This window comes from Mytilus galloprovincialis, chromosome 8 (genome assembly GCF_965363235.1).
Source record: "Mytilus galloprovincialis chromosome 8, xbMytGall1.hap1.1, whole genome shotgun sequence".
NCBI classification, from domain to species: Eukaryota; Metazoa; Mollusca; class Bivalvia; order Mytilida; family Mytilidae; genus Mytilus; species Mytilus galloprovincialis.
This window is the reverse complement of record NC_134845.1, coordinates 57,853,947-57,870,045: the sequence shown is the minus strand read 5'-3', so window position 1 is coordinate 57,870,045 and position 16,099 is coordinate 57,853,947. Positions and strand designations below refer to the sequence as shown.

General features: G+C 31.5%; 1 protein-coding gene across 1 annotated transcript; it reads left to right on the top strand.

The window, feature by feature from the left end:
- The first annotated feature begins 12,980 nt into the window (after positions 1-12,980).
- On the top strand, positions 12,981-15,373 carry LOC143043412 (uncharacterized). Its single transcript, XM_076215727.1, has one exon. It carries the CDS (start codon positions 13,027-13,029, stop codon positions 14,953-14,955), a length of 1,929 nt encoding a protein of 642 aa, XP_076071842.1. The 5' UTR covers positions 12,981-13,026; the 3' UTR covers positions 14,956-15,373.
- The last annotated feature ends 726 nt before the right edge of the window (positions 15,374-16,099 follow it).

The window sequence follows — 16,099 nt, the reverse complement described above, 5'->3', positions numbered from 1 at the left end:
AACATATTGTATCAGTGATTTTATTTCCGGTCTGTTGTGGACAGATGTGGATATATTTAAGATGAAACTGGGCCCTGTATAGTGTTGCATTGGTAAAATAAGAGTTTTTTTTCTTTTGCTCATATTCAAACGTATGTAAATTGCAGTAATAAAATAAATTAGTTGAAGTATTCAGTATTTATATAAAAGATGCACGAGATTTTCCTTTGAACTTTTAAGTAAAACCGTGACACTTCGAATTAGCTCCCTCCAAGCATAAAATGATTGTACCGATAACATATTTAATTTCAACTATTTACAGCTAGTTTGTTCAATTCTAATATAAAACGTAGTTATTTTTACCAAGACCTCGTTTATACACTCAAATGCACTTTTTTTATTTTGTTATATTTCTTTTATCAATATAGAACTAAAAAGTCGTTACAAGCTTTAAATTTTATTCTCTAATTTAACATGTTTAATAAAATGTGATATGAAAAGATTAGGATATCACATAAGTTCTAGATAGGATCAAACAATAGTTATTACAAACAGTATTATTATATTTCGGAATTCACACAGCTTATGTCATTTAAAGAAAGGTTTTTATTATGGTGGATGCCTATTTTTTAAAACTTGATTCGATACTGTATTTAACAATACCTTACTATACGATTGCTACACTACATGAATTTTACAATAATTCTAACTATGGTATGCTTTCTTATAATACTCAACTACTAATTTATATTAACATTGAGCATGCTGAAAAAGACTTCTTTCGATCTCAAATAACTAATTGTGCTAATGATAGTATCACTATGAAATGTCTTATCCCGTCATTAAGTTCACTAACTGCAATAGAAGGATTCCGAGTATCCATAAAAACTACTTTGGGTCAATATCATTATCAATTATGTTTGGAGATCACAAATTTTAACCTATTCTACATTTGAACGGTGCATTTCAAAGATTTTAACAAAATACATCTCCTAAACTGTAAATGTAAAACAACTACATGTAGGTGTGTAGTTGAACTGTCATAATTAAGTCTTTCCACTTTTCCGTGGAAAGATTTATTGTATTTCTTTAAAATTCTTTTAAATTTCACCCTGCTATTGCGAACCATTTTTTTGTAAGAGTTATCTCCCTATTCACTGTTTATCATCTGTGTGCATCTGCTTCGTAACAAAAAAGGTAGCGACAAAATTCCTCTTACAAATTGTTCGTTACATCCTCAGGAATTTTTGGCTAATTTGGATGGAAGCGATTCGATGACATTTTATAGGAGTTATCTACCTTTACAACATAAATTTGTCGGTATGTTTTTTTTACTCATAAACAGTTAACCGTATAACCCTGGAATGTTTTTATTTGAGGCCCCTAGGTACTAACTTAGAAAATGAGGTCAAGGTCAAAGGTCAATATCAAGTTCTCAGTTTTGATTTTTCCTTGTTGCATTTTCACCGACACTTTGAAAAATAAATATAAAAGAACAAGTGCAAAATGTCTACTCGATTGTAGCGAAGATATGCTACATTTAGTCTTAAACAATTTGATGGCATCTTATAGGAGTTAGTGCCCCTGAAATGTCTTGATATGAGGTTATTTGATTATAACTTCAACTAAGTTCACTTTATCTCCCTCATGCAAATCTCTGATTTCTATCACGGATTTGGCTATACTTTTTGGAACTTTATGATTATAGCTCTTCATCTTTTATATAAGCTTTGGATTTTACATATTTTGGCCACGAGCATCACTGAAGAGACATGTATTGTCGAAATGCGCATCTGGTTCAGAAAAATATTACCGTTAATGTTATTACTACAACTAGGTCGATGCCTCTGCTTGTGGACTGTTAGTCCCCGAGGGTATCACCAGCCCAGTACTGGCATGAAAATACGGATTTTTTTGTGTCATTAAATTTGCTGTTATAAAATATTAGAATTATTATAAATTAGGGAATGTATCTCCCTCATGGAAAGCTCTGATTCCTATCACGGATTTAGCTATTTTTGGAACTTGATGATTATAGCTCTTCATCTTTTATATAAGCTTTGGATTTTACATATTTTGGCCACGAGCATTACTGAAGAGACATGTATTGTCGAAATGCGCATCTGGTGCAGACAAATTGGTACCGTCATGTTATTAAATTCATTTGACCTTGTCCAAAAGGTTCGGTGACAAATGACCTTGAATATGACTACCAGAAGTGACATTGAGAAAACCGGAAGTAGCCTTTTTGCAATTTTTTTCATATAAAATTACTCAAAATCCATATATTTTGTCATATAGATACATACACTAATTACTGAAGACTAAAAATGACTTCCAACAAACCGGAAGTGGCCAATTATCTCCCATTCTACATAAAAAAGTATATAGAAACTATATATTTTTGGAATCAGTGTCATATAAGCTATCATATCAGACCAGAAGTGACATTCATTTCACCGGAAGTAGCATATTATCTCCTTTATTTTACTTAAAAGTATGATTAAACCATTATTTATCGAATCAGTATGAAGAAAGTATCTTCTTATCAAAATTTCTTTGATGTGGAAAGACTTTCAATTGTTCTCTGAACAATTGGTTTTTAATTGTATACAAGCATTACATGTTTTCGCTTCATAATTGCACTTAAAGAGACCAAGGAAACAAGCATCATATTGTCCAAAAAACTACTCTGGATACGCTGTCGTGTTGCTCATTACACACCCGGTAAATAGTCTTATTCGGTTGATCATATTCGTGAAGGGTATTGTAGTTACGACATCAGGAACATATCATATATCATCTGTCACACGGTTATTCCATAACGGTCAACCAACTCGTGATGGCGTCCGTAATATTAACGAAGGGATAATTTCAACTTTACTATTTGGAACTCTTGCTTCTTAAAGTTCGTGTGACAAAAAGTTGGAGAAAAACAATATTTACGGACCAATGATTGGTATGTATATGATAATGGGGAATATTATACAAAAAAGCCCAAAAAAACAGAACATTGATGTTCCTTTAGACCCACATTGAGGGCTATATTGATCTTCAATTATACAAAATAAATTGTATTGCACATTATCATTTATATTTAAAAAATACACAGGGACCCAAATAGGAAACTACACACCTTACTATGGAGTGTAAGTAATGGTAGAGCAAAAACGACCAGAAATGACACGTTAACATATTATCGAGGTTTATGTGCATATGTATACTATGAAAACTATTTTGATTTTTTTGTGCAACATAAATTTGGAATTGTGAAAAGCATGGATATTTCTAAAATGGGCTGACAAGGGCGAAAAAGTTTAGGACGGAATTAGATAGCTAAGACACATAAAAAGAAATCAAAACAAAGACATATAAATTTGTTTCTTGTGAAGATCGACACCTAAACTTTTATTTTCAGATAATATATGCTATTCTGTTAATTTTGAATATATTTAAAAACGATAAGTACAATTTACTTATAATTCTACTTACTGAAATATACATATAAGGATAGTTATGTTATGTTTACACATAAAAAGGAAGCATTTAGCAATTCTAAGTATGGTCATAAATGGCGGTTAGAACAAAAGTACGAAACACTTACGACAATGATTCAGGATCATGTGAAAGGAAATAAAAAGTAATTATCTGATTTGGGCTTAAAGAAGAGTTAGTTTCTTGTGTTAAGTGGAATTCAAAGAATTAATATCTTCCTGCTTTTGTTTTTATAAAAATGACATAAACATGTGTTTGGTGATGATTGTATCTGTCTTTAGTTAATTTTGTCAGTTTTAAGACTTTCCCTTTTTGAATTTATCTTGGAGGTTGACATTTTTGCAATACTGTTTTTCTTAATTCTTCTAATACTTTAAGTCCCTGAAGTTATATCTACATCAAGCTTTTAATAAATGAAACGCTGAACAAGCTGGCCAAATCTTAAGATTATTACACAATCCATTGTGCACTACATTACTCAGATGAAATATATGTAGGAGCAATCGTGGGTTTCGTCTCTCAGTTAATCTGTCAAAACCTTGTATAGACTTAAGTCCGTGAGAAGCTTACTGCAAGGCTCAATGTCTGTCCCTATCCAAATAATCCAGATAGTCGATCTACGAATAAAAAATAGTTGCCATGGTGATGGATATTGCTAACCGTAGATTATTCAGACCCGTTTTGCAACATTCAGAGGAACTGCAAAAACTTTCATTCTTTAGTTTGAAGTTCACAAACAAGGGTATTGATGCTATAAATATAAGTAATAATCTTCACCATAAAAGAGCAGAAAGTAACATTCCTTCTTACTTTAAGAACCACTCTTCTCCTATAGTATCGTATTCCTACACCAACCCTGTTGCATCTAAAATTTTCAATCACAAAAAAGTGCTGCAGAATCAAAATATTGATGACCTCAAAGCTTTCCTGAAATCTGATGATGATTAATCATCCTTATGCCGAACATGATTTTAGGCAATAAGTAAACTCTCGAATCTATGCATATTTGGTGATTTATTCTTGATAAAAAGTCAAAAAATCTGAAATTAACTTGAAATGTATTTTTGTTTTAAACTATTTTAACAAAAGGAAATATCCATATTTGTAAATATAGCTTTTCATTATTGCAATACAACAATTATCGTATTGCAGTAATGCAATCGTTTCGTATCATAATTAAAATAAAACTAAGCGTTTGTGGTCTGTTCTTTGTCTGGTGATTTTGTCTGTCTTTGGTTAATTTTGTCAGTTTTTATACTTTCCTTTTTTAAATTTTACATGAAGCTCGATATGTATGTAACTGTTAAAGCTTATCTAGCCTGAAGTTCCAAATGAGCTGTTTTTATTACTTGGTGTCCGTCATCCTCGTTGTCCGTCGTCATCATTGTCGTCATAAACTTTTACAAAAATATTCTGCTCTGAAACTCTGGGCCGAATTAACAAAACTTGGCCACAATCATTATTAGGATGTCTAGTTTATAAAAGTTGTGTGCGTTTACCTCCACACTCCAACCAACATGGCTGACATGGCTAAAAAAGATCATAGGCAAATATGACATGCATTTTTGGGTTGCTGTCCCTGCATAGTTTATTTAATTAAATTTGGCAGTTTTTGGTTATTATTTTGAAGTTAGAGATAGACTATACACAGCCATAATGGTAAGCAAAGTAAGATCTACAAATAAGTCAACTTAATCAAAATTGTCCCTTATTGCCTTTTTAAGTAAATTTTAAACAATTTCTTTGTAATCTTTTTTCACAAATCGTCTTCTCTGACTCTGCTGACACAAAATTAACCGAAATCATCATAAGGGTATCTTATTTAAAAAATGTGCCCGATGACTCTGCATCCCAACTAACATGGTCGATATGGCTAAAAAAATCATAGGGGTAAAATGCAGTTTTTGGCTTTTATTCCCAAACGGAAGCATTTAGAGCAAATCTGATCTGGAGTGATTATGGCGTCAAATTGTACATTTTGTAAAAACAAAATCTGTTGCTACTTAACTGCTCGGCCAAATTTAACCAAGCTTGGTCATGATTATTATTAGGAATTTTTGAACTATTTATAATGATTAAATCTTTATTAAACATGATTTCCCAACCACAGTAGATACCGGTAAGCGACACTGGTTCTTGAGAGCCTCTAGTTTTCTTCTTCTTATACTCTTGACTTACATCTATCTACATCAATCTCTTAATAAAAGAAATGCTAACAAACATATATTATAATCTTCAATACTGTGAATTCATTTATTTTCGTGAATACCAATTTTCATGGTTTGGTAAAAACTTGCATTGTCGTTGATGTTTAATTTTGTGATTTTGACACAAGTCTGCATGGAATCCTTGGTAAATTTGCAATTGGTTGAAAATTTAAATTCGTGTTTCCCCTGTACCCAAAAAATCCACGAAATTTTGTCTCGAATATTATTGAATTCTCAGTATCCCTGAAATGAAATCTCAAGATGATAACACAATCCATTGGGCACTACATTAATAAGGTAAAATATATGTTGACAACCTTGTATTAAGTCCCTACGTTTATCCGTCTGTCAACAAACATTGTATGGAAAAAGATGGACATGAAGGAACATGTTTTAGTCGGGGGAATTAAAATGAAATTAAACACTCAAGTAACACAAAACTTCGGAAGACGTTCATAAATTTCGTTATACATGTTATATATGAATATGATTCTTATTTTGATCTCTCTTTTTTTACCTTTTTTAAAAAAACGATCTGGCGTCTTGTCGGTCAGGTGAAGATGTTCGAACGTCCGAAATATAGTCATGCAGTATTGGCATCTTCGGTTTCGTCCGATTGTCAGTAAACTGCCTGGCAAAACAGGGAATCAGATTAGGCTAAAATACTGTCCCTATCAAAATTACCCTTTTTTAATGACAGTCCTTACCCATTGTATTTCATCCTGGTTGAACCAAGCCCACCTATTGTTTCTAATTTTTATGTTCTCATTCCGAATATATATGAAATATTTGCCACTTACTTAACATTTGTCTACAGTAAACAAAATTCAATCGATGAAGCGTGTTAAAATGTACATGATAAAATAAGTTTTTGTCGAAAAAATGTTCTTTATAAAAGCAAAAATGCTTCCTTTGTTATGTGTTATGAACGAATATGAATACAACTATATTTATTATTAGGTTTTTAAGTGGTAGTGAAAACTTCCTGTTAAAAGGAAATTGTATTGTTTAAATATATATCTTCCCTTGCGTTCATAATATTAAATCATATTGAAATTTGCTGATAAAAAGTGTAGAAAGTAAAAATGCTCAACAGACCTGATTATAATCCATGTACCAAATACTTGCCTTTATTAATTTCTTCGTTCTAGTTTGTGGTTATTCTGTTTTAAGATTGCATTGTGTGTCTATTCTGTTGTGAGTTATAGTTTTACGACGTGAAGTCTAGTAAAGAAAAGGCCGTATGGTAACCTATAATGTGAAATTCTGTGTCATTTGGTCTATTTTTGACAGGTGTCTCATAGGCAATCATCTCACATCTTCTGTTTAAATGTACGTTGAGCGTGGTTTATATATCTATGTTTGGATTTCAATATCAATTTGGTGTTGTTGGCTTTCGTGGTTTTTGCTACCTTTCCGTATATTTTTGGTAATTCTTTTGTATCTGTTTATGTATTATAAGCTCTACAATTTACTATTTTCTTTATATGTGCCGACCTTATAAAAATATCTGCTTTTTTGCTTAGTAACATTCTTATTTGTTCTTTAATCTCAACTGCAATCAGAAACTGAAGTTGTTAATTCTGCATGATCTTTAAATGATAAACTAGTATACAACATAACGTTTATATAATTTACGTTTTCTAAGAATGTATTTATTTATATATGATCATTAATATTATCGATTGTTGTGAATTGCATTATGGATGTCTCTTACAAGTATATCTACTTAACGGGAAATGTGTAAATTGTTGGTAGTTTGATCCATTCTTTTTATCATTTTCTAAAATTAAATATTCAAGACACCTTTTCCGTCTATTGTACCTCAACCTTCTTTCTATTTCCGTCTATTGCTAAATTATAGTTTAACCTTTGACTGCTACTTATAACAATATGGATACATGATAAACTTATCCAATGAAAAAGTATGATTGACATACAGCCATAAGTAATGTGTAGGTGGTATTTTGATATTTAAATAGAATAGCAAACAATTACAGTTAGAAACGAGAACACAGATTGCCACGTTAACGGTAACAGATCATCTACGATGACAGGTATGTTATATACTGATGTTGTTAATTCTGTATGATCCTTAAATGATAAACTTGTTTACAACATAACGTTTACATAATTTTCTAAGAATGTCTTTATTTATATATGATCATTAATTTTATGTGTACACATTAATATTCAGAGTAAATATATTTTGATGACACTTTTAAATTTCGAAAACTTTCTTTTTGAATTTTAAAACAAAAGAAGATCGTACTAAAAATACATATATAAATAGTCTGTTAACTGTATAGCTAAAAAAATGTTAGTTGCGAGAAAGCATTTTCAAATAAAATAATTGCCCTTTAAATGTGCTTTAAAGGTCAACTTCTAAGTACAATTATTCTTATTTTTCTAGTAAGAATCAAAGGTATACTCTCTTGCAATGTTTTATGTTAATTTCAACATAGGAAGATATCGTATTTGACACATTTTGTTTTACCTCTCTAATGCTCGGTATAGCTATATGGACAACAAAACGCTTACCGTAGTTAAGAGGTTACCTGCAAAATTAAGCATTGCATGAACATGAATTCGGTATTGAAGGAGGTTCGAGGGTACAAAAACATAAGCAAAAATTTGAACATTTTTTTTTCATTACAAACTTTATTTATCACACTACCAGTTGTTACGTTATGATATCGTACAAAAATTAACAAAAAAAAACCGTTGTGGCCCCAGATGACTTTAACAATATTTATATTTTAAAAAAGCTCCAAATTATATCCCTTTGGTGAAAAAATGCCAAAAATATCTTTTTTAATTCATCAATGACCTACATTTTTTATTATCATTTTCAAATAAGCTGTACTTGGCACTAGCTTCGAGAGATATAATAAATATGATATAATTTATTTTTTGCTCAATCATTAATCAATTGCAAATAGTGAAATAAAAATTAGCTTTTAGAAGCCTGTATGGTTCAATATTGTCAAAATCAGCTTTAAAAACATTGATTATGAATTATTCACTTACGAGTGAATAAGTTGACCTCATTGAATCCATATACATTTGAACTTCAAGTTTACCCCTTGACTTGAGATGGATAACACGTGTCACTGAATTGTATGTCTAAAGTTATTTTAAGGAAAAGAATGTCAACATTGAAAGTGAAACAAAGGTAAATAATTTGATTGACTGATTCGATCTACAAAAAATCATTCTTATACAAGTAAAAAAGATGATAAACATTTAATTTTCATCTATGATATGAAATTAAATAGACCTAGAATAATCCAATAGCACGAGTTTTTAATCTATCAATATCTATCGGATGACTTTAGAGATTAACTCGATAATTAATTAGATGGCGTATAGACTAAAAAACACACGAAACGAAGCTAAGAATGTTCATGCCCGTCTCCTATTTATTGTTTATTCCAGACATTTGATAGTTTGGATAAATGTTTTTCATTGTTATAAATCAAATATGAGAATTTGATTTTAATCGGTAAACATGAACTTGACAGCTAGTGACCCTTTAAACTAAACTACTGTAAAATTTAAGCGATTTCTATAATTAAGTTCTTTTTTTATTTCGATGTTACCGTTTTTCTCCTATTTGTTCAACAGAAAAAAGTAACTTAACAAAAATGCATGCTTCTTTCGAAGGCAGATTGTGAGCTTAAATGAAAGGCGACCTAATATTTTTTATTTTTTTTTTACTAAATATACCTGTAGGATAAAGTGTATTCATAGAAACAAAATAGCAAAATCCTATATCTAAAAAAAATGATTTTTACCCGCGAGCCCCCTTAAATACATCCGAGTGACAGCAATACGAACGCTCCTCCTAAGATTGATGTACCCTTATTTTTGACATTATTGCCTTGTATCCACATTAGTGTCGATATAACGAAATTGTATGCGACTGTCATACATGTGAGAGGTTTATCTAGCTAAAAAACCAGGGTTAATCCACCATTTTCTACATAATGAAATGCATGTACCAAGTCAGGAATATTACAGTTGTTTCATATTCGTTTGAAATTTTGATTGAGCCATTTGATAAGGAACTGTCATATTTGACTTTTCCTTTGAGATCAGTATTTTTGTTATTTTACTTTTTAATGCAGAATATGAAAATCGCAGGCACAGTTATATTTATATTCCCTTTTATTCCAAACGATAACAAATAAAGCAAATATCCAAATAGAATGTTCTGCAAACTAGGTAAATCGGATTAAAGTAATGAACATACGGACAGCCACAAGCAACATATCCTGGTACGAACACAAAATGACTTTAATCTTTAACGTGCATCACTCTACCTACACGCAGCATTGAATGTAATGTCTTTTTGATGTCTCTTTGTATAGAATATACCCCGCGTTGTGTCACAAACGTCAAATCCCATTCCTCGGCATTTGTTTTATTGTCAGACGTAATAGTTTATTTTTTTTTTTATGTTTATGTTTTTATACAACAACAAGTTGGACTTTATTCTACTACATTGATTGTAAATCTATAGATCTCATAAACATGTTTAACCCCGCCGCATTTTTACGCCTGTCCCAAGTCAGAAGCCTCTGGCCTTTGTTAGTTTTGTATTATTTTAATTTTAGTTTCTTGTGTACAATTTGGAAGTTAGTATGGCGTTCATTATCACTGAACTAGTATATATTTGTTTAGGGGCCAGATGAAGGACGCCTCCGGGTGCGGGAATTTCTCGCTACATTGAAGCCCTGTTGGTGACCTTCTGCTGTTGTTTTTTTTCTATGGTCGGGTTGTTGTCTCTTTGACACATTCCCTATTTCCATTTTCAATTTTATAATGCATATGATCAGGGCAGATCAGTCAAATGTTTGAAATCCAGATCACATTATGGTATAAACAGTGTGCATTTGCAATCGAGAACAAATGTTACTCCCTAAAACGACAGTTTTATTAACCAGTCAGCTTTTGTCGAATTTTACAATTTAATTAGTATCACAAATATTCATTGTGAATCGATCATATGATTGATTATATGATGGTATTTACCTAAAAATATCGGACTATGGCTATCTTTTCAAATCGTAACAGAAAGATGTGATTATATTAAAAACCGACATGGGTTAAAAATAACAATGTCAAAAATGTCAGGCATACGATATGTGTTGTGTCTTATAATAGCTTCTCACCAACAGAAAAAGAAAATCGCCCTTCTTTTGGAGATCCCTTAACTCCGATTTGTGCAAAACGTACCCCATGTTTTAAAATAATTTGTTATAGTTATAACTTCATGAACTTGGCCATGAGTTATTTGATCTTGTTTTCCATTGTGATGTTTGTGATACCAATGTTGGACAATGTAAGCATATGGCATGGTCATACGTTCCTTCTGTGTAAGATATAAATGGTCCATGAACTACAAAATCCATATCAGTTAATTTGTCTTGGTTATATAATGTAGTTGAAAAATAATGTTCCTAAATAGTATATAAAATATCTTACATACAGCAATAAAAACATCAATGGGGCAAACTCATTTTATTAAGGGGGGGGGGGGGAGGGGCTGGAAAAAAAGGAAAATTTTAAAAGAAGATATATTTGTGTTACTTGGCGAAAAAAATAATAAAGTGGCGCAAAATATCTTTTTTGGTGAAAGAGGTGGCGAAAATAAAATTTACCCAAGGGAAACCCTGTATATAAGATATTTGATATATTATAAAGATATCTTATGTGTTATATAGGATATCTTATAAAGTGTATGAGATATCTTGAAGTTAGAATAAATAGCAAAACGGCTTGCCATACAGGATGACATGTATATATGATTAGGACTCATCGGTATTATCAGTCCGTATTCCGCTATAGTTATCAAATGAGGACGCAGTGTGTCAGTGTAAGATCACCCCGATGGCTGCCGTAAGCATGGAAACAGATAAAATCTCAAAAATTCTAACTCTTTCGTTAAAAGCCCAAACTGGTTGAAACTTTATGAAAATGTTATAGTAAGATGTCAAGACAATATTTGGATAGTCCAAAATGGCCGCCGTTGCCATAGAAACAGGAGACAAGTTTTACATTGAACCTATGGGAAAATGCATAAAATCAGCATTTTCTTAAAGTAGTCAACGCTTCGGTGTTGACATGAATATCAATGTTGTAGTCATTTTTATAAGTTTCCTGTTTACAAAACTTCAAGTTTTTCGAAAAACCAAGGATTTTCTTATCCCAGGCATAGATAACCTTAGCCGTATTTGGCACAACTTTTAGGAATTTTGAATCCTCAATGCTCTTCAACTTTGTACTTGTTTGGCTTTTAAAATATTTTGATATGAGCGTCACTGATGAGTCTTATGTAGAAGAAACGCGCGTCTGGCGTACTAAATTTAAATTACAATCCTGGTACCTTTGATAACTACTTAAAGAGCATTTCACCAAAGTCAATGAAATTGTATTGATATATAACATGGCATGTGACAATTAGATGTCTGTTTGTTTTGGAATTATCTACTGTAACAATGGAAACAGCAAACATGTCCATTTTCAAAATGCTCTCCACAAATCTAGGTTTAAATAATTGACACATTTGCGCCATCTCTTGAGATGGTATTATAATATATTTTGTTCCTATATCGAATGGAAATGAAAATTACGGGTATTCAAATTTCAATGACATAAATAAATCTTTAAGAGTGATCAACATACTCATTCCGTATTCTCTTGTAAATTGTTGCGTGTTGACGACATCATTGCGGAAATTACAGTGTAGGTGGTTTCATTGGATATGTATTTATCAAAGCGGTAATGAACAATTAGATTTTAATTATTAAGAACATATCAAAAATCAAATATCATACAAAAAGTACAAAACCAAATAAACGGTAATTTAGAGATAAGAGGAAAATATATACTAACAAGGAATTCAATGATATAATAATATGAGTCATTACGCTCCGATATCATGTATCTCTTTTTAAAAAAATCATTAAAAAAAATGAAAAAAGTAAGACAAACAATTAACTACGAAATATTCAAACTTTTTTCTATAACTAGTTTAAAAACGACATTTTTTTTGTGCGTGTGTTTTTCAGTCTATCTTTGACATGGGAGCAAATGGAGCTGTTGAGTATGACTATCACTTTTGAAATGGTAGAAATCAATTCTTTTATTACAATCAACATATTCATTTCAAAATCTCGTCGTCTGTTTTTATGAAAAATCGTCATCGTCCCAACTCATCGAAGCTAAATTGCAATTTTATTATAGTAGATCTATGTATTCCTATTGCTTCATATTTTATCTATTTCATGTTATTTCAGACATAGAAACAAAGCCTATATCACTAGCACTGTATCGTTATATGTGTCAGAACATAGTGGGATCTGAGAATTATGTTAAAAATCTCAGACTTATGAATGCCGTCAGGGATGATTTACACAGCTATACCTCTACATATTTTACCTTTATCACAAGTGGGAGTTTTGGTGAAGGACTTGAGATGACAGGAAGCGATTTAGATATTATGTATGTTTCTAAAAACATAGAGGTTTATGAAGACATTAAAGCTGCTAACCATTCAAATGTTAAATATGTGTTAATGGAAACAGATGATGTAAAACCTGGTTTCACTCAGTTACTAGTACTAGAACAAGTATATTCTCAATATCTACGTCAACGATGTGAGGAACCTAATGGCAAACATTATTTCTCGAGCGCATTATATAAACAAAGGGTCATGCGTAATATAGATAGCATTGTAATTCATGGACCATGTATATCTGACAAAGAAGGAATATTTGACCATGCCATGTGCTTACATTGTAGAACATGGATATCACAAGCGTCACAATGGATAACAAGATCAAATAACTCATGGCCAAGTTATAATGTCAAACAAAGTATTATAAAACATGGAGTACTTTTTGTACCAATCGGAGTTAAGGGATCGCCAAAAGAGGATATAGAATGGCGAATTTCTTTTTCTGTTGGTGAAAAATTTCTAATTAATACTTTTACACACACTCAATTGATGTGTTATGCCCTCCTAAAAATTCTTTTGAAAGATGTTATAGCAACTTACACCGAATGTGAAGATTTACTATGTTCATATTTTTTGAAAACAATTATATTCTGGATATCAGAAGAATTACCACATTCAATATGGAAACCAGAAAATCTTATTTCTTGTTTTATGCGATGTTTTAAAAGACTGATTTATTCCGTTGAGAATTCAATTTGTTTACATTACTTCATACCAGAAAACAACATGTTTGAGAATAAAATAGAGGGACGCGCTCGTGCAATACTCCTAGATAAACTGTATAACCTGCATAGTTACGGATGGCGATGCATGTTATTTTCAAATCAATTATCTAATTTTCATGAATCAATGTGGAAGGATCACATCGAACCACACACATTGCATACTATCGAGGTGGTAAAAACACTTCATTCCAAATCATTATGGCTTACAATTAATGGGTATAGTTCTACTGAATGCAACACTAACACATCCACAAAAATAATACACCAGATAGTTTTCAGTGACAATTCCTCACTTAAATACGTCTATACATACGACATGTCAGTGTGGGGTTCAAAATATGCGCAGTCTGCTCCCCTGAATAGTACTAGAAGAGGTAATAAACATCAATACAAGCAATATAAATCACGTATTTGTACTCTGTTACAGAATATCTATCACGACGTTGTTTCTGGATGGCTGATGTTAGCATCGTTTTTCTATAAGTCTAAACAGTATAGTAAGGCATTACACATCATCGCATATTCTATATCGAAATGTTCTCCCGAAAAACTACAATTTTTCATGGATATGTCGGATATTCATTATCAAACCCTTAAATTGAAATTATTCCAGAATATCAGTATTGTACAATTGTGGAAAATAATGCTTATTGATAGTATGTTATTTGTACATAACTCTTGGCTTATACCAAACGAACTACAAATGGAAGTGGAAAATGGAGCATATCGTATTTCCCCTATAGTGTATGCTTATTTTCTAAAGTTGTTGTGTCATTATCAACTCAATAATGCCAGACAATGTCAGGATTGCCTCCACAATTTACAAAATGTTATAAGCGAAAACTATTTTATAGGAAATAGTAAACAATACCATTCTGGAGCATACACTATTCTTGGAATTGTTTTTCAGTTATTAGGAGACAACGAATCTGCCCGACAAGCATTCATGCAGTCAGTTGAAATAAAGCGGGACTACAGTTTTAATACTTCCGTAGAGAGACTTACACTAATGAACTCGTTGTGATATTTGTACATTCAGTTGAACTACTCGTAAAAGACTGTAAAACGCATTTAGCATGTATTTCGATTCAATCGATCTTTTGGTTTTCTAGAACTGGATATTTTGTACAAATCTTTAAATTAGAAATTATGTACACGTAGGATATCGTAATTGCTGATTGTTGTAATTATTTGAAAGTTGTTTTTATCATGAACAAATAAAACTCTATTCATAATTTGTGGTTGCAGAGACGATTATAGACTATCGAATGAGGAGAAGATTAAAGTATGACAAAAACGAAGAAGGGAGAATAATCCTCCGTATGCCCCGTTTCTCTTTTGTAGTTAATTTGTTAAAAACAAACAAGAACTACAAAGGATAACTTCGCTTAAGACAGGACAAAAAGCATTTATAACGAATATTATTAAAAGAAAAATACAAGAAGTAAATGTGTTAACAATTGAAAATAAATTTTAAAACAAATAATAAGAAACCCGCCCTTTAACTACGCAAAAAAGCAATTTGCGGACGCTTGTTACATTTATTCGGATGAGTTGTCTTTCTTTTACTGTTCACAAAATTTTTGAATATTTGAAATACTAAGGCTTTTCTACCTCAGGCATGTATTTGGCAAAACTTTTAGGAATTTTGGTTCTCAATGCTCTTCAACTTCGTACCTTATTTGGCATTTAAACTTTTTTGGAATCGAGCGTCACTGATTAGTCTTTTGTTGACGAAACGCGCGTCTGGCGTATATACTAAATTTAGTCCTGGTATCTATGATAAGTTGATTTACCTCGCTGGTTGTACTCTAATATTTTTTTTTGGGCATATTCACGTGCAATGATTATGAATGTTTATGTTTGTCCTTTTAAATATTTGTGTATTTGGTTTGTCCTTTTAAAACACCTAATTGACTATTGAATAAAAATAGAAACGAAAGTAGATTAAAAACGAAATGGAAATACCTCACAAAATTGCGCAAACAAAATGGCAGGTACGTTATTTTAGAACAGTTCTCAATTTGGATACAATCTAAAACAATTTTTCAAGTTCACCATCATTTGTTGTCGAATTTCTATATCACGTCACATTGAGAAGGGAAATGGGGAATGTGTCAAAGAGACAACAACCCTACCAAAGATTTTTTTTATATGAAATGCAAGTT